The following is a 24,715-nucleotide window of genomic DNA, read 5'->3' on the forward strand; positions in this document are numbered from 1 at the left end:
TTTATGTGACCTTTAGGCATGAGGGCTGTAAATAAACAGCTACTATGCATTTATTTTTTCCATTAGTATGAACTTTTCATTGGGGTATAGGAATACATAGCTTCATTTTTATTATATTTTTATTTAACTTAATATAAATATTGTTTGGCTTTCTTACTGGCATGAAAACATGCTACTTCAACAGATTATTGGAATATTGTCATGAAGGAAACTTTTTTTTAAAGGTTCCCCTCTGTTTCTGGTAAGTAATGCATGCATCTAATACCTGCACACTGGAAATTCATCAGAGACTAACCTTTCATATAGGCTAATGAACACAGGATAACAACTTTACTTAGTCTCACCATAGTACAATGACAAGCTATTTGATCTGCGCTATAAAAGACTGAAAATCATTAAGTACTTGAAGTGATGATGTGAATTGAGCTGTATTCTGGTCAAGAGACACTAACCATGAAACAAAGCACCTATGGTTTGTAGCTTTGATCAGATTCTTTGTCTTAAGATATTATTTTCTTGTAGTTCACTGACTTCTTATGAATGCAGAATTCTAATGGTAAGAGGCCATCCTAGTTAAGGTTGAAGCAAAGAGTTACTAACATACTGAGTTAGTGGACTAATTCTTTGCTTCCTTGGAATAAATCCAACCCCAGCCAAGCTGTGTGGCACAGAATGGCACTGAAATCTCTTGGCACTAGAGCCACAACTTGGAGCTTCAAAAGCCATCTAACTAAAGGAGTTGTACTTTGCTTTGCTTTTGCACTCTGTACTAACAAAAAGCAGACTGCTGTTCATGTAGGTAAGGCAGAATAATAGCAATACATTTGGATTTCTTCTCCTGTGCAAAATTAGAGTTTGGATAGCGATTTAATTCTGTGTATTACTCAGCACATTTATGATGGGAGTGTTTGTGTACATACACACTCCAGGAGTTGATGCTCAGAAAATCTGCAGTGCTCACTAAAGAGAAGAACGTAACTGACATTTGCCTTATTGGTGAACCTTATTAAATTAATTTTGAAGGCAACATAAATATTTCTCTACTACTTTACTGTAGGCTTTTAATTGTCACTCCAGAATTAATAGGCATTGGGCAGTATTAGAACTCCTGTAGTCCAATATCTAAGCCATCTACTGCTGTTACTGGAAGGTACATGGTGCCTAAGATTGCAGCTCTTATATCTGTCCTAATGAAGCTGAATATCTTTACAATTCCTATCAGAGCTTTACCTAATACCAAATGGACCAGAGTTTGTTGTGTTTGGTTTTTTTTCTTTCCTGACTAGTCTTCTGACTAAATCATAGTAGAGCCAGCTGAAAATCATCATTATTCTAGCACTTAATGTTGGATTTAGCGATACACAGCTGAAACCATCCTTCAATGAGCTTATTCTCTTCAAATACTTGGAGAACTGTTACTTCACCATGAGCAGTAGTCAAATCCTTGCTCTGGTCCTCCTCCTCCTCTTAGCAAGCTTATGAGAATTTTTGGTCTTTACTTCTTTCTTCCCCTCCTTAAGTAATGAGAAACCTTTCCCACTCAGGTCTCAATCAGCCTGCACACCAATTAAGCTAATTGGCAACATATTTGATACACTTGTTAATTACAGCTGCAGAAATTTTCAGAGAACAACCTTTTTGCAATTTTTCCTTCAATCAAAAAATAAAAAGCAGCCCCCCTGCCACACTCTAACTATTCCCTGGCAGGACTGTTAAAATGCTTTCAGAAGAATGAGGAACTGTGACTCCCTGACTCTCCGGTTACTGTGGCTGCTCAGTCCTGTTGTGGTGGTGCAGTGAGGAGAAAGACACTTGCAAAGAATTTTCTCCTAGGAGATGTTGTGATGAATAACTGTGGGCAGGAGGTGATGTCAGGAAAGGCATTCCTGGAGCATGGGATATTCTGAGAACTGTAAGAGCATAAAAGCTTGTAGAAGGCTCTCACATACTCATTTAACGTAGAGCAGCCTTGGGGTTTTGCTAAGTCATGCAATTAGCCAAACCATCCCCTGGTGTGGGTTCTAATTAAATACAGAGTTCCTCCCCTCAGTCCCTCTATTCATTTAAGGAGCAGTTCAGACTATCTGGTGACCTTACTAGTTACAACGGCTTTGGAAAGACAATGCATTGTGTACAAGCTGCAAATACTGTTTATGAAGAAAGTAAGTTTTTTGGGTTTTATTTTTTTGGTTATGGTTTAGGGGAGAGAGAATTCTAATGATTTAAATGGAAGCATTTGTAATAACTGGTAATATACCACTTACCATTATAGAAAAGAGCTGAGCTACTCTGGTCTTTTGTTTTTCAATCTAAGCTGAGGGGGAAGGTGCATATTCTATTTTAATTTCATGTTTCTTGTGGACTGTCGATTTTATGCATAACCCCTTTCCGTCTAGCATTATTTCACCTGAGCTGCCTTGACTTATTTTTAATCGGTCTCTAAGTGCAGTTCCCAGCTCTAGTCTCCTTATAAAGAAGTAATTTGTTGCCTTGGGCCTTGTGACTAGAAGGGAATAACACTTAAGCAGGGAAACACATATAGAAAAGAAGACAATGACTTCTAACGCTGCTGAAATGTCAGACTGTGACCTTTCAAAAGACTGAAAGAAACCAGAGGGCATAAGCCCTAAGGGATGTTTCTGAACAAGGATGGGAGTTGACTATTTTCATATCTATAAGAAAAGGTGATAAATTGCCGCCTTCAGTTATTCAGCCTATGGAATTACGTATGTTCCTAAGCAGAGATCACATTTTGTTCTCTTGAGGAAACAAGAGGAGTCCTGTTTTCAGAAGCTAGAGCTGGAATTAAGTGTGTGTTATGGTTGTGTATCCTCTTATATGTCAATAATTTGAAACATCCTGGCAGGATTAGTATTTTCAAAAGAAAAAAAAGGTGATAACAAAACAGTAGCCCCCTCTCAAAACAAAAACGCTGGTGGTGTGGAGCTAAACTGATCTGAAATGTTTAGTAAACGTGAGAGCAAAGGGGTTTGTTTCACACTGTGTTTGAAACAGCTGCACACAGCAGGGAAATGTGCTGGGCAAAGTCCCTGTTCCCGGCTTGGAGGAGAGAGCTGGGGCTGGTCCCTGCGGTGTCCAGCTGCCCCTCCGAATGAGCCTGAAGGTCCTGCTGTGGTCACCAGACACGGTGCTAGTGCATCTTGAGTGATTTAAGGAAGCAAGAGGCAGAAAAATGCCAATCAAAACACTGCGGTGCACCAGGTATCAAGTCTTTACTTCTTAGCTCGTGTTGCAGTAATAACTAAACAGAATTTAGTTCTTTTGTGCTGGAGATGGAACTGCGTGTGTGTGCAGCAGAGATGTAATATCAGCCTGAAAGGACCAGCTATATAACATTTTTAGCCCACGATCTGCTTGCTCTGCTAATTCTCATGAGATGCTATGCGCACTTTACCTAATGAACTTTTTCTTGGGAACGTTTCTTCTATTTCTGTACCGTATAGGAGATTCTTCACCTATTACAAGTATTTCCTCTCAAGATATTACCAATTAAGCTGATCTGTTTTCCTTCTTCAGGTGGAATAGTAAGGTATCAAAATTACTTGAGATAGGTGAAGTTCTTCACTTTCAGTGACCATGGTATCTGTAATGCTACTGGCTATTTATACAATTTAAAGCCCTCAAAGTCCTTCAATTTTATATGTGGCACTTCTGTGAACCCTATGCAATTTGGGAGAACACTTTTAATATGTCATTTTAATGCTTTTGCTTTCCTTCACTTTCAGTGGTTTGTCTTGGTTGATTTATTACTGGATATTTCCTAAAGTGCCAGGCAGTAAATGTCTCTGTTTTGTGATTTGTTTGAGCAACTGAAACCACTTTTCATGGACCAGGAAAAGGGTCTTAAGTATTTGTAGACTGCATGCATAGATATGTAAAGAAGCTTAACTTAATTCGTAAACCAAGAAATAGTCATATAAATTAGATTAAGTAAACAGTATTTTTCTGTTCAGTCTTAATTATATATGTGTTGTCTTCCAAATACAAGTTTAATCTTTATCGTCGTTATGTAATAACACAACAGCTGGTAGTGATTTGTGGATCAGGGTAACTGGGCATGGAAATATTTGCTCAATTATTTATTCTGTTTATCTAGTAATTTGATTATTATCCAAACAGGACAATGAGGGGTGGTTAGTACATTCAAGAATGCCTCCCTATGAATGGCTAATGTCATGCTTTAAATGACCTGCCTTTATTATGCATGTACTAGCTTAAAAAAAATGCTGGTACCTATTTATTAGAAAGGCTGTGCGCTTGGTTTTTGATCAGTTAGGTAGGCAGCTGAAAAATCAGTTATTAACACAGACTGGGGGTCGAATGTACCAAAGTGCCGTGTCAGTTCTATAAATTAGCACTACTGAATAAAGTGCAGTGGCCAGTGCATGTTCCGAAGGCAACATAAATGGGGTAATGCTGCTCTGCTGGTTTTCTGCTTGCAGACAAATTCCACCATCTGGCTTGCTCTACCTACTAGATACTTCTCTTTATTCTTGTCAACATTCAGTTGGAGAACTTCATCTTTTAATTTGTCATTTACAAGCAGCAATGTGAAGCATCTGTCAATTATACAGTTATAGAATACATTTAGTACAGACTCATCATATACAATTTAATATGTTTGCTTACAGTAGGATTTGCTTTTAACTATACACAAATATAGATGCTAAAAATGAATTAAACTATTTCAAATGTGCATGTGGACTTGTGCAAATATGCACTGAGAGACTCGTGAGGATAATTGTTTTGAATGCTCAGAAAACCAGCCTTGAGGAGCTCACTGTGACGGGGTCTTCAATTTGTGCTCTTAATGAGCATGAAGACGTGCTTGGCAGAAAGTATATCTGTAATTTGGTTTAAATGTAGGATTATTGTTTCTGAGCTTTCTATTGTGTGTTTTTCACCAGTGCCTCTGAAATCTTTTGTTCAAAGCTTCTCAGGGGGAATAGAATGCAAAACTATTCATGTCCAAGTAGCAGGGATTTTTGAGTATCCAAGATAATTGCAGGGTAGGGGAAAATAACATTGAGCTCTTGATGCTTCTTGTGCAGCTCCCCTGCAGACTTTATTGCTGCTGAATTTCAAACACCCTCTACATTCTCCAGGAGGAACTTTCCTGCAATTAAATAGTTGGGAGTCCCCAGCTCCAGGTCTCGTGGCATCCTCCTCAGAGGATTCTGGCTGTGATGCCCCAGTATAACATTCCAATTTCTAGTCAGGCTTCAAGAAAACAAGGTACTTAGCCGAGGCAGATTTTAATATGACCTTTAGAATCTGTGAAGAGATGTGAAACTGGCTCAAAATTGACAGAACAAAGTCCCAGAGAAGTGCCAAAGAAAACATTGGAGACTTGGTCAGGGAGAAAAAGGGGAGGAAAAAAAAAAGAGAATCGTAGCTTACCTTTCTATTTTTAGGTGTTTATGGAATGTCAAACACTGTAGCATCAGTATCAGCTTATGTAGAAATGACTTTTATGTACGTATCAGAAGGAAGAGAAGGAGGATGATTTGAAAAAGGGGAATGAGCTTCTGAATAAGACTTCGGAGATTTGCATGAGCCAAGATTTCCCTAGATTTACTTAAATGAATATTAAGTGAGTTCAGGAGTTCACGCCCTTTGGAGTTTGCCTGGGTAGGGAAAAAAATTATTACAGATTTCTAAAATGATAATTTAAATCCTCTTAACTCTTCTGTCTGTTAGACTGAGAGAACAGCACACACAATTGCTTTGGTTAGGTCTGCAAAACTTTCCTTAGGAAAAAAGTACACATAGATGTTTCCTCTCTGGCATATATAGAGACAGAGACTAGATACCATAGCTGATAGCTGAACATCTGTAAGCAAGCTATAGGCCTGCTAGAAGTTTGATGCCATTCGATGGTCAGAGTAAGACCCTGAAAAGCTGCCTGGGTGCCTTCGTTTCAGGCAAATTATTTTTCTGAGAGACCTGAGATTCCTACTTAGTTGACAAGAAGATGAAAAGGATCAGGAATGTGTGAGGGTTACAGATGTACCTTGTAGCAAAGAGAGAAAACATCATGCAAAGGATGAAGACCTCGTGATTCAGAAGCTAGTAAGAACATGTCAAAAAGGTTCTTGCTCATCTTGATTAATGAGTACAGCCTTTGTATTTGGGGAAAGTTGGTGAGATATCTTAGTGGGTGCTGACAGATTTGGACTGTACATGTTATTTTAGAACAGCTTTTCAGGATAGGAATTAAACCTTCGTTTCCTTAATCTCCTAAGCAGGAGGACCCTCTGGATTCAGAACACTGTGCATTCTCATGTTCATAGCATGTCTATCCCAGAGACCATAGTGAAGAACAGAAATACTCAAGAATCAGTATTAATTAGCTCTGGCTGTGTTCCCTGCTAGAAAAGTCAGATTCTTTCTTGCATCTATGCTTGTGTGTGTACATGTGTGTATATACATTCTATGGTGCCATTAATATCTTCACTTCTTTCTGAGAATGCACTCAAATATTTTAAAGTTGCACTTTCTTTAATGAATATGAAATGGGTATGTATTTAATGAAATATTGCTAGTTTTATTGGCATTCCTGGAAATTTACCGTATATACCAGCATTATGGTGTTATTTAAATAAGACTTAAAATCTTTTTATCTTGTTAGTAAATGTAGCAATAGAAGATCAATATTGTACAATCAACAGTTACAAATTCATTGTTAGGCACAGAGCCTACAGCAATTTGTAGAGGCACGATACGGATTAACAAATTTAAAACGAATTTTTAAAAAACATACTCTAGAGGGGGAGGATGATCAGCCAGCAGCTGCCAACGCTTCTGTGCTGCAGTTCACATTCCACTGGAATTAGATTAGGGTTTATAGACATGGCTTGTCTCATAAAAGGCCGGCAGCAATAACTGGCCTATTACTTTTGCTGAGTCAGGTGTTAATTTAATGCTTAGAATTTTTTTCCTCCCATCAATAATGGCCTGTTAGGAGACCTGCAGCCTCCACACAGTCCCTGGTATCCTTGCAGAAAACAAAGGGGGAATTTTGCAGATATTTGAGGCAGAATCTGATTGACTTCCGATCGTCTGAATAGTGTCTAAGCAGTACAAGGCTGTTAAATGCACAGTCCTGTGTTTCTGTCTGTCATGAGGAATTTGACAGCCGATGTTGGACTCCTGGCCCTCTGCACCCCTTCGCTACCAGCCGTACTTTCCATTATTGATTCTTAAACATAATACGCTAGAAATAGTATTTAAGTCAAGCTACTCCTGGCAAGGATTTCAGCCTTCTAAGTTTGTGGTTTGTTTGGGGATGTGCATGTGTTTTGTGTGTTGTTGGGGTTTTTTTGGTGTGTGTGGGTTTTTTTTTTTTTTTAAATAATTGAAATCTTCATCATTTCATTCTACCTCTCCAAGGGAAGGCATAGGAAGGGAGGGGTGACAGAAATGGAGACATGAACTGTTGCCATTGAATGCCTGAGAAAACTTTCAATATGCTGGACACGGAAGCTTTTGTCTCTTAGTTCTTTCACCATTAGGGTGCCTCAGGCTGTAAGTGGATAGCACCTTGCTTGGTACTATTTTCATTAAAGAGAGGTCCTGTCTTTCTATGGTTCATTACATAATTACATCGAAATCACAAAAAAAAGCCCAAGAGATGGTTTGTCAAGATGGTCTGGTGAGTCCCAGTGATGAAAGCTCCATTTGCTGTGAGCAATGACACGCTCAAGGGAACGATGCATCTTATGTGTCTGGTACCTTCTGTTCCTTGCATTACATGCCATTGATGGATTGAGGACAACCCTCTGTGTGATTATTGATGTTTTGCATCTGGATTGTCAGAAAAATATTCCTAGCCACTCTTTCCCTCTCCCCCAGTAGTGAACATGACTGTGCGGTTGTTTTGTTTTTCTTACTGTAAACTTCATGGTGCCCATCACTGCTTTGCCCTTTCATGTTGAGGCTGACATCAGATCTTGTGTGAAACAGTGCCATATCCTTTTATCTTAATACTTTTCTCTCTAATTATTACTTTGCTGCCTTTTCAGGTGGGAACTTGCCTTTGTTATGTGATCTTTCTCTGATCATTTTTGTATCACTTGGTAACATAAAGGTGTATGTGCTCCTCTGGGGCCCTTTTATTTAAATGATTTCTTTATCTGTCTGTCAATGTGAATAATAAAATAACTTCAGGATTGTTCATCTCTCTCCTAATGGATGACAAGACATAATCTGTCCTGACATCAATGATTAATTTACAAATGTTTCTTTAAACTTCAGTAAAATATGATATTCAAAGAAAATATTGTGTCATTAGGCTATAGTGCTGTTGTCAAAAAGACCTTACCTGACTGCTAATCAGATTCAATGGGCCTATTAAGGCAACTGGAATTCCTGGATTGATACAGCAACTGGGAGGACAATCTGCATCCGTGAGTGTGTGTCAAGGATGAGCACTTGTAAGACCATCAACTCAAATAACAGTTAAAGCATGAGAAGTGCTGGATGAATATACGACCTTTAATGATCCTTGCATTCATGTATGCCAAGATCAGATGCCCGCTCTCACTCTAGACATGGAGGCATGGAAATCCTTTGAAGTCATGATTCAACTTTCAAATTCATCATTTATAGCAGTCCACAAGGAGTTCCGGACAGGCAGGCTTATGAAACCTACAGATTCATTTTGGTTTTACTTTATTGCCCTGCTTTTGACGCATCAGAGAGTGGCTCATGGTAAGGCTGAGGATTGTTTCTGTGGGGTCAGTTGCTTTGTCTGGTGGAGCAAGAGCTCCCTTTTTAGAAGTCTGTTTTCTGAACGTAACTTCTAAATATTACTGTAACATCAAACTTAGATCCTGTGTGAAAGAGATTGTTTGGAGAGACCATATAATATAAATCATTGTGGTCTAGCAACATAACATTGTCATGGTCACAGCAGCTGAATGGTCCAACCACACACTTGATAGTAGGTACCAAGTCTGTCATCCAGATTTACTGCCCCTTCAAGGTCAAATCAGAAGCTTGACCTAGAGTCTTGAAATCCTTGAGTGACAATTGTTTGAGGTGGGCCAAATGTGGTACCCCACTAAAGATGGAGTAGATTTCTTAATTGAGGATTTCTCTGCAGATGTATTTCTTGTTTTCTGATTCAGTATTGTATTTGGAGACTTTTCTGGGATGAATTTCATACTGTATTTTTTCCTACTTACATCATGGAAAGTTCTTTGTGGAGTTAGAGAAATTGTAGGATGGACTATAAGATTTCTCGAGAGGAGTGATCTAACAGGGTTGATAACACAGAAGCAAAAGCAGTTAAGATGTGCTTTGGTGGGCAAGCTGTAACACTTAAATTGTTTCTGACTGCAGTAGCAATGCTTGATAGTTGTCATAAGAAAAAATGGTTTGCAACTGTGTATTCCTCTTAGAAATGGTGGTGCAAGTTGTCTGCATCTGTGCAAAGTTTAATTTGCTTTATTCAGCATCTACTTTGTCATGTAATGAATGTTGTGATTGCTAACAATACTCCAACTTCTTTACATTTGTCTTAGAAGAAATAAGGAGTCACCTTTATACAAAGAACCTCTTGTGCGTAGTCTGTGGCCTTGATGTTCAAGTAATCTTTCCCTTGCTTTGTAACAAGCTCCACACAGACACACAGAACTGGAACATGAGTTGTTATAACTTGGGGAAAGGGGGGATGTTGGCAGGTTGGGAACAACATTGTTCTCCAAGAAGAATGATAATTTCCCAAGGATGAAACGGTTACAAGGAATGTTATAAAGTGAAGCAGGCAGAACAGTATGAAATGCTAATAAGGAAAGGACTTAAGAAATTGGGGACTTTTGGCTTTGAAGCCATTTTTCTTTTTAGTTCGCTACAGATAATGGCATGACTCTTGGGTTCCAGGGTTCTATTTTTATTTCCTATTTGGGACACATTGATTTAGCCTTATCGCTGTTCTGTTGCCCTTTAGAATGATGGTGCTTGGTACAGAAATCATGAGATTTCTTTTGGAAACTGTTCTCTAGTGCTGTGACAACACTGGCAGGAAAGATCAAGGTTCCTGCTGCTGGATAGGCTGGGTTCTTTTATTTCTATACTGGTGTGGAAGACAGACACCGATACTTCTCTTCCAAGCAAGGAGGTGAAGAACGATGGGAAATTGGTGCTCCAGTGTGAATAGTGATAGTGATGTGTCAATTGTTACTTCAGCCTTATGTGTTACACAGAATAATGTGACCACTGAACACTTTTATGTGTAATAATGTCTTAATAAGGAAGTACTGAGTTGTTAGGAAAACTTCCCTGTGGTGGTGTTCCTGCAAAGGGCTGGCAGGAGCTCACCGTCACACTGCAGCTCTGCTAGAGATCTTCCTCTGTTATCTGTTTGTGGCAGGGATGTTGAACAAGTGTGTGGTTTGTGGGGTTTTTTTTAATTTTGACTGATTTGACAAAGTATTGGAAGATATCAGAAAAATCTGGCTGATTTAGTCTTCAACTCCCCATACATTTTTAGGTGTTTTTTTTTTTCAAAAAGTCACCGTTGAAAATCTTATTGTAATGTTCACATCGAATACTAACTACACAGATGAATTAGTAACTTGTGACTGGTTTCTAGCCCTGAGTGCATACTGGCTTTAGGGCTTTTGGTAAATCCCATCACTATTTTGGCATCAATTTGCAGTTGTTAAAACCTTGTCTATTGAATTGTAGGTGCTTTCAGGCAAATACTGCTCCTTCTGAGGAAGTCTGATTTCAGTTAAGGCCTCTGGTCGCAGAAGTAATAAAGATTTAATTATATTATTAAATGCCCAGAATCTGTGCTAAAATGAGATGCTAACTGGGGAAGGAAAGCTAGTCTGTCCAACTGGATACCAAGCAGTTCAGTTTTGGATGCATATAACGTAGTATAACCTGACAGAAAATTAATCTTGCGGCTTTTGGTTTAATTTCTTGTCAGGGAATAACTCCAGCAGGCAACTTTCAATGTGGATATCTGTGGGACAGATTCATGTGTTTAAGGCATCAAGTCATTAAAATACTTTTCTGGCTGTGTTACTGCAGAGATGAGGTGTGCGGCTGTGTGAAAATGGTTTGAAAGAAAAACATCTGCAGCCGGATGCTGGGTGGGTTTGCAGGTTTAGATCACGGGGTGTGGTACGTTCCTTCCTGTGGGCTTTGTTTGTTGCCCTCCAATGCATCTGCCAAGTGTAACCCGTGAACTTCATTGCTTTTAAATAAGCAAATGAGTAACTGCCATGAAGCCTGTGTTGCCTTTCTGTCTGAGATCAAAATATCCCATCAGTTTGTCACTGTGTCATAAAGCTGTTCTCAGTAAAACAGAGCACTTAATCAAAAGCTGGAGAAAGCAGTGCTAATTGTTTCAAGCAAATCGAAGCTGCCACAAGACTGGCAAAAGAGAGAACACAGCAAGTCATCCTTAGAAAGCTCTGCTTTTGTCTGTTCATGTGTAAGGGCTGCGCACAAGGATGCTTGAGCCTGAGGAAGGAACATGACAAGCAACCAAGAAATCCGATAAGATGGAAATGATTCTACTGAGACATTCATGTAATACAGTCTTAATTGACTCTGCCCGTAGTAAGTGACATACACTGGGAGAGCAGATCACCCCTCTGTTAAGAACTGACTGAGATTCACCTGGGGATGGAATTCACTATGTTTATAGCCTAGCTTTAAATTGCCTTACTTCTGAGCACTGGTGGATTCAGCCACTTAACTTGGTTCAGAACGGAATGTCTTAATTTTCCAAAACTGAGTGTGGAGTTTTAATGGAATGGACATCCTTGTGACATTAGTTTGAAGATCCAGAAATAGATCACACTGCTAGATTTTAATGTATTTTATATTCCAGTGCATAACAAACCTAGAAGAGCAAAAGTGTTCAGAAGATTCGAGGAGATCAGCTGAAACTAACTAAAAAGGTAAAATTTCTGGCTAGACTGAAAAGAACCACTTATCTTGATCCCGAAGATACAGCAACAAACTTCATCTATTGCATTAGCAGTCTGAGCTTGCAGCTGATAAGGCAATTTGCTTAAGTTCCCTTCAATCTACAAGAAAAAGGCAATTTATTTTTTTAAATAGTAGCATTATATAATTGATTGGAAGAGCATTTTATTTTTCATGAATGCTGGATTATTGTGGAATGAACAGTTTTAAAAATAAAGTAACTGTTGGGGCAATGAAGTCCCAAGGATCTGGCAATATAGAATGAAGTTAGTGGTCTGGCAGATATCTTCAATTTTCTGAAGCCATGGTCAATAACTTTGTGGTAAAACTGAGCTATGAATATGTGTTTGTCATTGACTGAGGGCTTCTGTTACATGATAATAAAGAAATAAAGATTTAAGATTTTTAGCCAGACTGCAGCACAAAAATTAATAGCCTAATCAAGAAAGCAGTATGACCTTTTGGAAGGTAAATGCAGCATGTTTACCATGTCACGTTCAGGGATATATCACATGCACAGGCTCTGGCTGTGCGAGAGGAGACTGAATGTGTTGCCTTTTTCTCGGATTTTTTCAAATTCACTGACCTGCAAAGAATTTGCTTCTTCCATCAATGACAAGTATTTTTTAAACAGTGTCAGTCAGGGGAAGTTTTACTAAAGAGAGAGGAAAGAAAACCACCCTACTAGAGCATCTCTTCCCAGGTAGCCACTGATTGAAATCCTCACCGAACCATTCACAGCGTGAGAGGTCAAATACAGACATAGTTGTAAGGGATTGAGAAATAATAGCTCCTGGCATAAGCACAGCATCAAAATTAGTTTTTATTGGTTTGCTTCAAAGTGTTGGGGATCATCTCCTGAATTCAGAATGCGGTGCCGCCGCTCGGCAGCTGCAGGGGTTGTGCAGTTCAGCAGTTACTCCAGCTGGGGATCCAGTGGTGCTCGGGCATTGCTCGCTGGGCTCCTCTGCAATGTCTCAGCTTAAGATCAAGTGATCTTGCAGCTCGCCACAACGAATCTGTTCCAAGTTGAGTGGATCTCTATGGACCATAGGAATGTGTGCTTATATGGACAGACTAAACTCCTCAAAGTTTGTTTTAATCTGGTACCGCTGCTTTTTCTATTGACAATTTCTATTGAGTCCGATGTGCTCTGTGCCGTACCTCCACACGGAACCAGTGAGCCCAGTTAATGTGCTGCACTCTTGTGCTTGGTTATTCTGCCGCCAAGTTCCCCATGTAGATGAGCTTTCAGATACAGTGGTACAGGAAAGATAAACTGCAGCTCCCTAATTTAACTGTGTATCTTTTGTCTTGATGTTGTGTCCTTAATACCACTTCAGTTACCCTTGTGTTATTTCATTTGACATATTTAAACTCAGAGATGCACTGTGTGGTTCTTGTCTTATTTATTCAGGTGGGCTACTCCTGGGGAATTTTGACTGTAATGGTATAGATCTGATGTAACATTTAGGGTAGATTATATGACTGAAATCTTTAAGGCTTCCCTTTTATGCTGGGTCTCACCCAATAACACATGAAATTGTAGTCTTCTGCAATTCTGCCTTTGTGTAATTTTTACAAAATAGTCATAGTTGCAATTAAGGACACTGCTAGTTGTTTTTGTTTTTAATTTCCTATCCTTCAGAATCCTTTATAAACTTTCACAGTCAAAATCCAGATGGTATTGCAGAGCTCAGTGTAGTTTTTGAGTTCTTTGGTTTTTGTTTTTTTTTTTTTTTCCCCTGTTTGTGCTGACTATAACTCTCCCCAGATAAAATTGTAAAATTGTTTGAATTTTTGGCCTTTGGCTGTTTGGAAAGCTGCCGTCGACTTCCGGTGTAAGCCAATTTGTATTCAGTGCACGTCCATGGCTTTATGGTAGGGGAAAGCGCAACAGCGAGCAGACCAGTTTGCCATTGCCCCAGCATTTAAAAACCAGTGGACCCCACTCTATCTGGTGAGATTGCTTCCTTTTTGTAATAGGCTGTTTACCTTCTGGTGTTGTGTGGTTTGGTTATTTTTGTTTGTTTGTTTTCTCCCTTTAATTTGTGTTGCTCTCCTATTCTGAAGAGTCATTGATTTACAAACTCTGAGGAATGTTGTCCTGTGGAGATGGGCAATACAGAGGGAAGATTTTTAATCCCTTAGATAATTAAGCACTAAAATAAATGATTAAAAAATTATGAGGCGAAACACTCTGTTAGTTTTAATATAAAAATAATGTATTTCTCCCTGTGGAGTGCAAGGGAGGGAGCTGCAATCAAAATAAGGGAAATAAAAAATTGAATACCCTGAGCTTTTTCCCTCTCTTTTAGTTGCCTCCTTGATGCCTCAGTGTGTTTAATGGTGCTTTGCCAAGCTGTTGGGAGGAGTACAAAATGAGTGTGGAATTTATAAATGGGACATTAGATGGAGGAACGATGTTATGGGCTGGGTGATCTGAGGAGTACAACAGCAGAACAGATTTTGCCTTAGGGCTGGATGGGAGAGATGTGTCTCTGCAACTCTAAGTACTAGCAAAGCCATTTAGAGTTGTTAGAAATCTTTGTTGGGGGATTATCTAGAAAAAGGTCTTTAAAAACTTCATCTGCTCTCAATGACTATCTAGAGAGAGTGGAGCTGAATGCTGAAAAGACCAAGGCTAAAATAAAGGGTCTTTTTGCATGCAAAGAATCTCTGCAGTTTACTCTTGGTTAAGAACTAACAGAAAAACCTTGGGTATGACTTCCTCCAAATTTAAACAAGATCTAAGCTGAATTTTCCATCTCTAGGGGCCATGAGACATCAGCCTTTTATTGCTGTTGCAATTCTGTCTTATACCTGAATGATGCTCACTTTTACCTACAGTTTGTAATTTGTTTTTTTGTGTTGGGTGGTTGTTGTTGTGTTTTGTTCAATAGCCAGTAAGTTTTGCTCTTCCATATAGAAAGTTCTTTGCTCTAGTTTTGCAGTTTATTGGTTTGCATTACGTTAGAGCTTGAAGACCTTAACTGAGATCACAGCCCTGTTGGTTTTGGTGATACTCTTATATAAAAGAATAAGTTTGCATTTGCAGTCTAGACATACAAAGAGTGAGGGGAAATAAACGGTAATACCTTTATTTGTTGGACTTAAAACAGCAGCACAGGAAAAGTGACTTGTTCAAGTCTCTGGCAGCGTGAGATCTCCTGCATAAGATGGTGGTTGCTGTGGGAAGCGTTTTCCAGATGGCTGTTGGTGAACACTTGCAGTCTGAAATCAGAGGGTTTTAGGAACTAACAATACTTTCCTATAGGATTCGAAGAGAACAAGCTGTTTCTATCCTGTTCAAGGATTTGCAATGAATTGCAGTACATAAATGGTAGATTGGTGAGGAGTAACTCATGTCAGTTTAGGCCACCACAGTACTTGATGAGGAAATAAATATTTAGGTCAGATGCCAAACAAAAAATAAGAACTAATAAGGCATTTGTGAACTAGAGCTTGAGAAACTGGGTTGCTGTTGAATGCTGCCTGTGGTAGCTCTTTGCTACTTTTCTGAGTAAGGGTAAGGATTTCAGTTTGCTATGGAAAAAAAAATGCAATTTATTTCACAATTATGCTATGAAGACATAAGCACCAGGGTCAGATGTTCAAACAGGAAAGGTCATATTATATTTGCATCTGTAGTTTTAAGTGCGTGTGTCTGCTTTTTGGGGCTGGCAGTTCCTAGAAAGGATGGAAAGCTTATCCTTTAATATGATAGCCTGCCTCAGGTAATTGCTCAATGGCACAGTTAAAATAGATATCTTGCACTAAGAGAAGCTCAGTGTCATTGAAAATGTTCTTTCAATGTGCAGTGGTGTACAGCCTGCAGATAATGCAGTTGTATTAAGGAACAATGTCGGGTGAGGCCACAACAGTGGCATGAGTAGTGATAGATATTTACAGAAAAAACCCTCTTTTCATAGATGAAGCCAAATAGAAGGGACTATACGTTGGATGCAAATAACGCTCCTTTTGAAATCCTCTAGTACCATAGTATTGTAAAGGAGCTTTTGTGTAAATGGTTATTGTGCCAACTATTCTTAAAGTGAAATGCAGCCTTGTGCAGGAAACCACTTAAAGTCCATGTATTGCTTGAGAGTGCTGAAGAGAAGATTGAAGTGAGCTCTAAGTGGTCCATGTGCAGCATTTGATGTAAAATCATTGCATTGGTTTTCTGTACAGGTGTAACTTTAGTGAACAAATTCCTTTTCAAATGTGCTTGTGCAGTGATCTTATGTTACAGATGCTGACTGGGTAATTTTGCTCTCCAGTAATAAATGTGCCTTGCAAGTGAAGATGTGACCTGTGGCACAGGTGAACCTACACAGGCTACTTCTTCTAATGTAGCTGCCATGTGGAGCATAGAACCTGTGGTTTTCCAAGCTAACTAGATAAATCGCTGTCTACCTAGGCTACCTCTGCATGGATTGATACTTGCTGTTGCCACTGATAGCAGCTACAGCACTGTCAGTCCCCTTGGTCAAGTCAGCAAGGTTGTATCACAGTATGACATGAAGATCTGATCTTTTAAACTCTCCTTTCCTTTCAACAGTGACTGAGAGTCGAGGGATCCTGGAGAGTATACAGAGATTTTCTTTACTGCCAACTTACTTGCCTGTGACCTATCGTATCCACAATGCGGATGTTTCCTTCTTTCTTAAGGAAGCCAACCAGGATATTATGAGGAATTCTAGCTTGCAATCCCGAGTGGAATCCTTTCTGATCTACAAATCCAAGAGGCCACCTGTGTTAAATGCCAGCTATGGACCTTTTTCCATTGAACAAGTAGTGCCCGAGGACTTAATGTTGTCTTCAAATCCGTTTGGATCTACAAACAAGTTCTCCTTTAACTGGAAACTTAAGGCCTTCATAATGAGTGACAAAATTTACCCAAGCAAGCCCAAAGTCCAGGTGCTGTTCTACATCGTGGGCAGGGACTGGGATGACTATAGCAGCACGGAACGGCTGCCCTGCCTGCGGGTGTTCGCTTTCCGAGAGACGCGGGAAGTCAGAGGCAGCTGCCGCCTCAAAGGGGATCTGGGCTTGTGCGTGGCCGAGCTGGAGCTCCTGCCAAGCTGGTTTAACCCCCCCACGGTGGTTGCTGGCCGTAAGAAACAAATGGATCAATCTGAAGGGAGCCCTGTGGAGCTTTACTATGCCATACAACCAGGAGATGAGAAAGGGGAGTGCACCAAGGAGGATGTAAGGAAAAATAATGGGATCCGACCAGGGCGCAATGACATTGATGAATCAGGACCTCCCTTGCAGAGGATTGGAAGTGTTTTCCTTTACCAGACACGTGCTGTTCCTTCCTTAAATGAAATGAGATTGGATAATAATATTGCCATCCAGTATGCACCAAAGACTGTCAAGCAAGGTGACATTTTGACTTTCCTTGTATCTGTTGCTAAAAATTCAACAGAAGATCAGTTCACGCTGAGGTAAGGCTATTTTGTGTTTCTTTGGTACCTTATTTTTTTTTTCTCTGCTCTTGATATGGGAAGTCACTTTCTCATGTATTAAATTGCCCAACAATTCTTCAGTTGCTGCTCTACAGAAATGGTATTGTAGTTGGCTGACTCAACGTTTCTCCTATTGTTCAGTCTAATATTATGTGAATTGTCTGAGATGTGATCTCCTTGAGTGAGAAAGGCCTTTTCTTGAAGTTGTCCTTTGAAGTACTACTTATAAAAATTGAAATAGTAGAGCTGGGACCTATCTATGTGCTAATAGGAGATAACATTTAAAGTCTCCTGACCTGGAGTTTGCAGTGCTCCTAATCTCTCATTGAACTCATGTTAGGATTAGTAAAGCTCAAATCCGCAAAGATATTTATAGGAAGTGAGCAAGAATTAGGCATCTAAGTAGGATTTATATGCTTAAACATTTCCCCCCAATTTCTTTTAGGCCTGGTTCTGTTTTATGGGATGTTTGAGGTTCCTAAGCATTATTGATATACTGAAACCATTTTGGAAAATGAAAAATACATGTGGGAGGTGGTGGTTGTTTTCTGAATGTAACATCAAGCTCCACATTGATTTACTTGGTTGTTTTCCAAGCATTAGGATGTTACAGTGGGAAGCTCACTAGAACAAACCACCGATATAATACAAAGAAGAACAGCAAAGACTACGAGGCTGTATGGGGGCAAACCGAACGCAGATGTGCAAGTGAGACTATTCAGTTGTCTTTTCAGGTTTGCCACTGTATTCCTGCACTGTCAACCAGGGTTGTGTGGCTGACACATGGTGTGTGTAGAGCTGATTTCATTCCTTTATCTCTTACCTATGACTCACGTCAGCTCTTTTAGAACTGGAGGTAAATGTTGGACTTTGGCTTCTGAGATTAGGACTGACCTGGGTGCTTGTCTGGCTCAAGGATGGTTGTTTCCTCTTCACCTGGCAGAGCCCAACATCAGCAGGCTAGCTAGCTAGCTATTCTCTTCACCATATCAGCTTTCCATTTTCTGAGTCAATCTATCTGAGATTTAAATGGTTTCCTGAGTGACTGATTTCAAGACAGACAATCTGAGTTCCTTATAGTAAGCGTTCAGGGACACCTTTCTATCTTTCTCTATACCAATGTGTTTAAGGGATATTTCAGACACACATAGGGACTTCTATTACATTTGAAAATTGCTTGAAATATAAACATTAAAAACCTTTTATTTCTAAGAGAGAATTAAGGTAAAAACCGTTCATTGTTTTTACTCTGTAAATTCAGTCTTAGAAATCCGACTTCAAAGCATCTCTCTTTCCTTGAGCTGTGATCAGTCAAAAGCTTAGCTAGTTATAAACATTATAATTATGTGTAGGTTTCTAAAATTTTCAAAAATCTTGCTTTGTTTAAATTAGGATGAAAACTGAACACCTGAATGTCTAAATGAATGCTTCTAAAATTAATTTTCTGGAACAAAAGGAAACAATGTGTTTGAATTTGGCTTTTTATTTTAAGATCTAAGGTATCATAAAATACAAAAAAAAAAAGAAAAAGCTAATAATAGCAAAAATCAGTTCAAAATGAAAAATGTGGCATTTTCTTCTTCAAAAATGCCACTTTGCTGTTACCTTTTTAAAAACAAAATTCTGTAAAGGCCTGCTCTTACTCCCATCACTTCCATGACTTTCGATTTCTCTTGACCTGCTTTTTCTAACAGTAGCTGGCTTTCAGACTATAATCTGCAGCAGTATCAGAACAGTTATAATATCAGTTCCACCACTGCCTGTCTTTTGATCTAGCTACAGTGTGTCTGAGCTTCTGCTTGGTTGGTTTTGTGGTTGGAATTGTAGCATCTATATTCTGCATTCATCCCCCCCATGACACGTATATAACTAATTCAGTTTTTGGTGGTTGCTAATTTATCTATAGATCTTCTGCTCTAAGGGAAAAAACTAATACTAGGTAGGAGCAAAAACTGAGCTTGATTAATTGCTTTGGTTCAAATTCTTTTCTATGTTAGGTTCTCCTATAATCCCAGTGTTGGACGAGATGCCTCTTTCATGGCCCCCTCTTTAGGAGTAAATGTCGCTCTAAGTGATTAGATATTGACGTAACCTTTCACTGACTTCAGGCCTTATTTCAGGATTGGAAATTGTACAAGTTCGTCTAGTGTGTCAATTGTCCATAACTAAACGATCTTTAAAGATCCATTCCAACCCAAACCATTCTGTGATTATACTATATAGGTTCTCTTTTGACATGGTTGTGCATTTGTGATATGCTGCCTGTTCTGATTTCAGAACAGACTCTACAGCTGTCGTGGTGTAAAAGCCATCAGAGACCTCTTCTATGACCTGATTGAGTTTGAAGTCTCTAAAGCTTTAAATTCTCTTGGTTTGTAGAGATGCAGATGTTGGATCAGGGTAGATTGAAAGAAACTTCATTCCTGTTAGAACATATGTAAATATGAGGGTGTGAACAGACAGGTAAAAGGTTCTCCATCCTATCAGTTGGGGTGGAGCAAAAAGGAGCAGAAATGGCCCATTCATGTAAACAACCAGTAAAACGATTGATCATAATACATAGGAAAGGGTGGCAGACCTTGTCCGCTCCAACAGCAATGAAGTGTCCATGCACAAAAATCTGCAGTGTGGGGGAGGCAGAGCAGTCTCTGGCCTCAGCTGTTCCACAGAAGATCCCTCTGTATTTTCCGAGTGATCCCTTTTTCCCAGTGCAATGTATGGATTTTCACCAACTGATGGCCAGTTTTTATATTTCTAGATGCAAAAAACCATGCATGTTATGCAATATAAACTAGATGGGGAAAGCACAGGATTGTACATTGAAACCCACTATGTGGTCAGATTACTTGGAAAGGCTGTAGAGAAAGGGATGTGTTCCAAGATACCTGTTTCACCAGACACCAAATCTCTCCTTGGAGACACAGATTTGGGACACAATCTGTAAGCTTCCAGTGTGACTTTTAGCAAGTCGGTTAATTTTCCTCCTCCTCCTTTCCCCTTGTCTAACCCAGCAGTGCTGGGAACAGTGACCATGTCTGTGCTGGGTCCTCTGGTTGCTGCTTCTATCTGTTCTCTTCTCACTCTGATCTCCTCTCTGATAAAGGAAAGCCCCTGACCCCCAACTCTTTTTGGAGAAAATTGTATTAGTTTTTATTTTGAAACAGTCCTTTATTTTTAGAAGTTGTACCCTGAGTGGCAGCAAGACTTGGAACTGTATTCATAAAGTGAGGCCAAGGGCTGCTGGCAAAATGCTTTTACCATTGCTTTTGCTCCAGTGGACTGGAAATCGTGGCTTGAACAGACAGAAAATATAAGATATACAGGTCAAAAAAAAAGAAACAGCCATGCAAAACAACCACAAGTCAAGAATTACTCATCACTACTGAATACTTTTTTGTTTCAAAACAATTGCTTAAACTCTCTCCCCTTTCTAATAGGAAATTGCATTCAAGGGGAACCTTCTAGAAAATGCTAAATACTAAAATATTTAGGGAAAGGTGCATTTTGTCTGTGGTGGGTTTTTTTTTTAACCTTATACTGCTGTTCTGTGCAGTGGAAGATTTGGATTAGTGAATGTGAAACTGATGGACTGTGTGTGAATTTTGTGAAAGATTTGGACCATAAGGGCCAAGTTCTGTGTTTTGTTTCTTAATGAACTAGAGAAATTTAAAATATTGGTCTTGACTCTATAAGGGTGTGAGTTTAAAGAAAAGGAAGGAAGGAAATGATAAAAAGTGAAATGGTGGATAAATATGGAACACTGCTGTAAGCACCAGGTTGTGAGCTTGGACTGGAGCACCAAGTTTAAGAATCTGGCTGATTTCTCAGCTTAATTCACACATTTGATTCCTCTTTGGTACTGGTCAAATCACTTAACCTCTCTGAAGCCATTTTGGCACTGCCAATATCAATTGTTTGAAGCTGACATGCTGTATTGCAATGAGCGATTCTATCTTCCTAGCGAAGCACTATTAAATGCCTTTATAAAATAAGTGGTTGAATGTGCCGTGCCTTTAGCTATTATAGTCTCTCCTTTGGAATGCAAATTAATAATTAATTGTATTCTTCGTTGCTGGCCACTTGGGAGCGTTGTGTGCAGAGGCACAAATAGTGTTGGTCCATCCCAACGTCAGCGTCCCTCGCCCTGCCCAGCCCTGGGCATCGACCCGTGTGCTCCCAGACACTGTCTGGTCATCTTGTCGCGTGCTGGTGACCAGAGAAGGCTGAAGAGTCTCTGCCCTTCCCAACAAAAGGGGTTGAAAGACTCCTGAAGTTTGTGCAAAATATTCTGGTCTATTTTGTTTTACTGTTTTTCTCCAAATTTCAAGATATGTATGCTGGAAACTGAAATGGGAAGGCAGTCTTTATCTGAAGTGTTTTGCTGAGAATGGAAAGCATATGAAGTATTATTTCATGTCAGTCCTTCAAAATACCTTCAGTAATTAATGCTTCAAAGCTTCTAGTGTTATGCAATCAAAATTTTTGTTTGCTGCAAGCCAAAATTATTGCTGGTTATTAATACTGTCCCATGTTACATACTTTGCAATTACTATATGTAAGAATGCCATAGTTTTCTGAACTTAGGAACATGTGCTTTCTGAATCTACAGTGTAGATAGAGTTCTTTTTTATCAGCATGTTTTTGCTCAGCCCAATAAATAAAACTTCATTTTTGTCTTAATGTTGAGAGCATTGATACTTTCTGCTTGCAACCTTTTAAATTCGTTTTCCTGCTTCTGGAGATGAATGAACAAAGAAATGATAGAGATGGAGTTGCCTTAAGGTGCTTAATGTCAGGCATAGAAATTTTCATGAGTGAAAAAAGTTGTAGCTTTTTTTTTACAGCTATTCGGTTTATAGTTATACTTGGTGAATCCTGTGTGCTAAATTCTATATAGTTATTACTGTTAAAGTGGCGAATGAAGTCTGACAGCAACTGATGATTATAGATACTCTAGTTTTCCAAATCTCAATTTTTTTTTCCCCCTGAAAAAAATTATTTTGCTTCATTCTGAAATGAAATTGGGGATACCAGAGTTTACCAGGACATTGGGAAATGTGTGTTTTTGTTGTATCTGTCTCTTTTTCACCTTGTGATGAGGACTTTGCTGGAAAGTGACAGTCTGTGCTGCAGAGTGGCAGTGTCAGGGCAGCGGGAACATCCCGGGGCCTTGCGGGGATGTGGGATCTAATGCCGCTCCCATTTAGAAGTGCATTCTGATTTTATTTTAAGCTGCCATGTAGTTTTGTGTTGCTATTGTTGCATGTCCTTTACTCTAACGTTTAGCATATGAGGAGAGTGCTGTATCTTTTGATTTTTCTGGTGGAGCCCGCCTCCACTGGGGTTTGTTTTGGTGGTTTGTCATTGTTGGTATGCGTGTTTTGTGTGTGTTTGTTTGGGGTTTTTTTTGATGCATGGTTGGGTTGGTTGGTGGTTTCCCCCCTGCCCCCGTTCATCTGTTTTGCCAGCAGTATCTGCAGCAGAAGCATGGGAGTAATTAGCCCTTTCCCTGAGCATCCACCAGCTTCACCTCTCCCTCCAGCCCAGCCTACGGCTGGACGGCCTTCCGGCAATTCCTCCACGTGCATCCTCCAGAGCAGAGTTGCATGGCGGAAACTTGCACTGAAGGGCTGAGCTCCCCAGAAAGGGTCGGTAAGAACCGGTTGTTGGTAACAGGAGTTTGGATGTGGCCGTGTGATAAAGCAGAGCTTTTTAGGCTTTGTAAGCCTGGATATTCACGGGATCTGTCCAGAGTTGCTCAACGCAGGGCTGTGGGTTCCCAGCAGCTGTGGGCTCTGAGTGACACCGGAGGGGATGGGGTTCCCGACCCTGCTGCAGCCCAAGGTGCTCCTGGATTAGGCTTGAAATGAGCTGCCAGGGTGCTGTGAACTGAAAGCACTCTTACTGGTTTGCTCTCGTATGGCAAGTAGATTTCTATGCAAAATACACACTTTGCAAATGGTTCTTTTTTGCTCCCCGCCTACCTGGGGCTTTCACTCTCTTCTCTTTCCTGGGAACAGGCTTTCTCCCGGCTGAGATCAGCTGCATTTGTGTTATAGCATGTAATGACCTCACTGCAAGCATGGGAGATCATGGTACGAAGTGAGAACACGTATTGTGCTGTAAAAGTAGGAGTGCAAAGGGGTATGGGAACGATGTGTTTTGAAGAGAGGATCTTTTCACTGGCATTTTATTGCCAGAAATTGGAATGGTTTTTTATGAAGACCTAAATAGAGAAAATTATTTAATTGTGCTGTTTGCTTAGTTCTGTTTTTTCCTTTATGTATGTGACCTAATGCATTCAAGAGATGCTGCTGGAGTGGAAAAATAAACTCCAAGAGAAGAAAGAAAACCTTGTGATTGACAGAAGTGGTGGAAGCTGGGAGACAAGCTTTGCTATTTGTAGCTGTTATAGAGTTTTCGTTGTGACATGGATGCCTAAGAGCAGTCTAAAAAAGAACTTGATGCTCCAAAATCACACTTAAATAGAATTTAGTTGTCTGAATTCAAGTGAGCAGTCCCCCGGGACTCTGTTTGCCCAGGCACACAGGATGTAAAGGTGACCCAACAGTCTGAGGTAGCCTGTGCTCCGCGGTGTTGTGTGTTCTGTCTTCCAAGTGGCATCTACTAAGCTGTGGGCCTCGAAGAAGTAGAAATCACACTCTGGTATTTCCTGACGTTATCTGTATAGATTTGTACATGCGATCTTCCAACTTAAATCCTTTAAAGTTAGGTACTGGAATTCACCAAACCAAAATTCTGGTTTCCTTTACATCCAGTGTGAAATCACCAGGTGTTTTATGGGGATGTTGAGCTCTGAAATTGCCTTTCAGAGCAATCACAAACTGATCTAGAAGATGACAATGCCAGTGAGGAGCCCACTGGTGCATGGGGGATCCAGAGGAAGGAGAACCTTTGGGCATCACAGCTGCAGACAAAGGAAATTTGGGATAAAAATACACGCAGTCACAGGTTTTGAAAAATGAAGTCCTAGTCTTTGCGTTCCTCATCTGCTAAGAAGAAATCAGTAATATCTACCTTGGCAAAATGCGCTGCTTCTCTGTGATGAATGAACTAATTGAGAACTTTGGTTCGGAGATATTCAATAAATACAAAGGACAGTTATAATCCATCAAACCTCACAGGTCATCTGTTCAATCACTTCTGCAATAATGGTTGATTTGCTTATTGGCTTGAATTCTGTTTGTATTTGAGAGAGAAATATATCCTGTCACCAATAAATTGGAACAGTCCTGAATTATTTAACATTTGGT

General features: G+C 39.8%; 1 protein-coding gene across 1 annotated transcript in view; it reads left to right on the plus strand.

Annotated features, from left to right (window-relative positions):
- The window catches only part of TMEM132D (transmembrane protein 132D), a 220,088-nt gene that overhangs the window by 33,783 nt on the left and 161,590 nt on the right, over positions 1-24,715 (plus strand). Inside the window, exon 2 of the mRNA XM_065646455.1 lies at positions 16,532-17,420. Coding sequence (XP_065502527.1) covers positions 16,532-17,420 — 889 coding nt within the window. The remainder of the gene's footprint in view (positions 1-16,531; positions 17,421-24,715) is intronic.

Source organism: Caloenas nicobarica, chromosome 16, assembly GCF_036013445.1.
Source record: "Caloenas nicobarica isolate bCalNic1 chromosome 16, bCalNic1.hap1, whole genome shotgun sequence".
In the NCBI taxonomy this organism is placed as follows: Eukaryota; Metazoa; Chordata; class Aves; order Columbiformes; family Columbidae; genus Caloenas; species Caloenas nicobarica.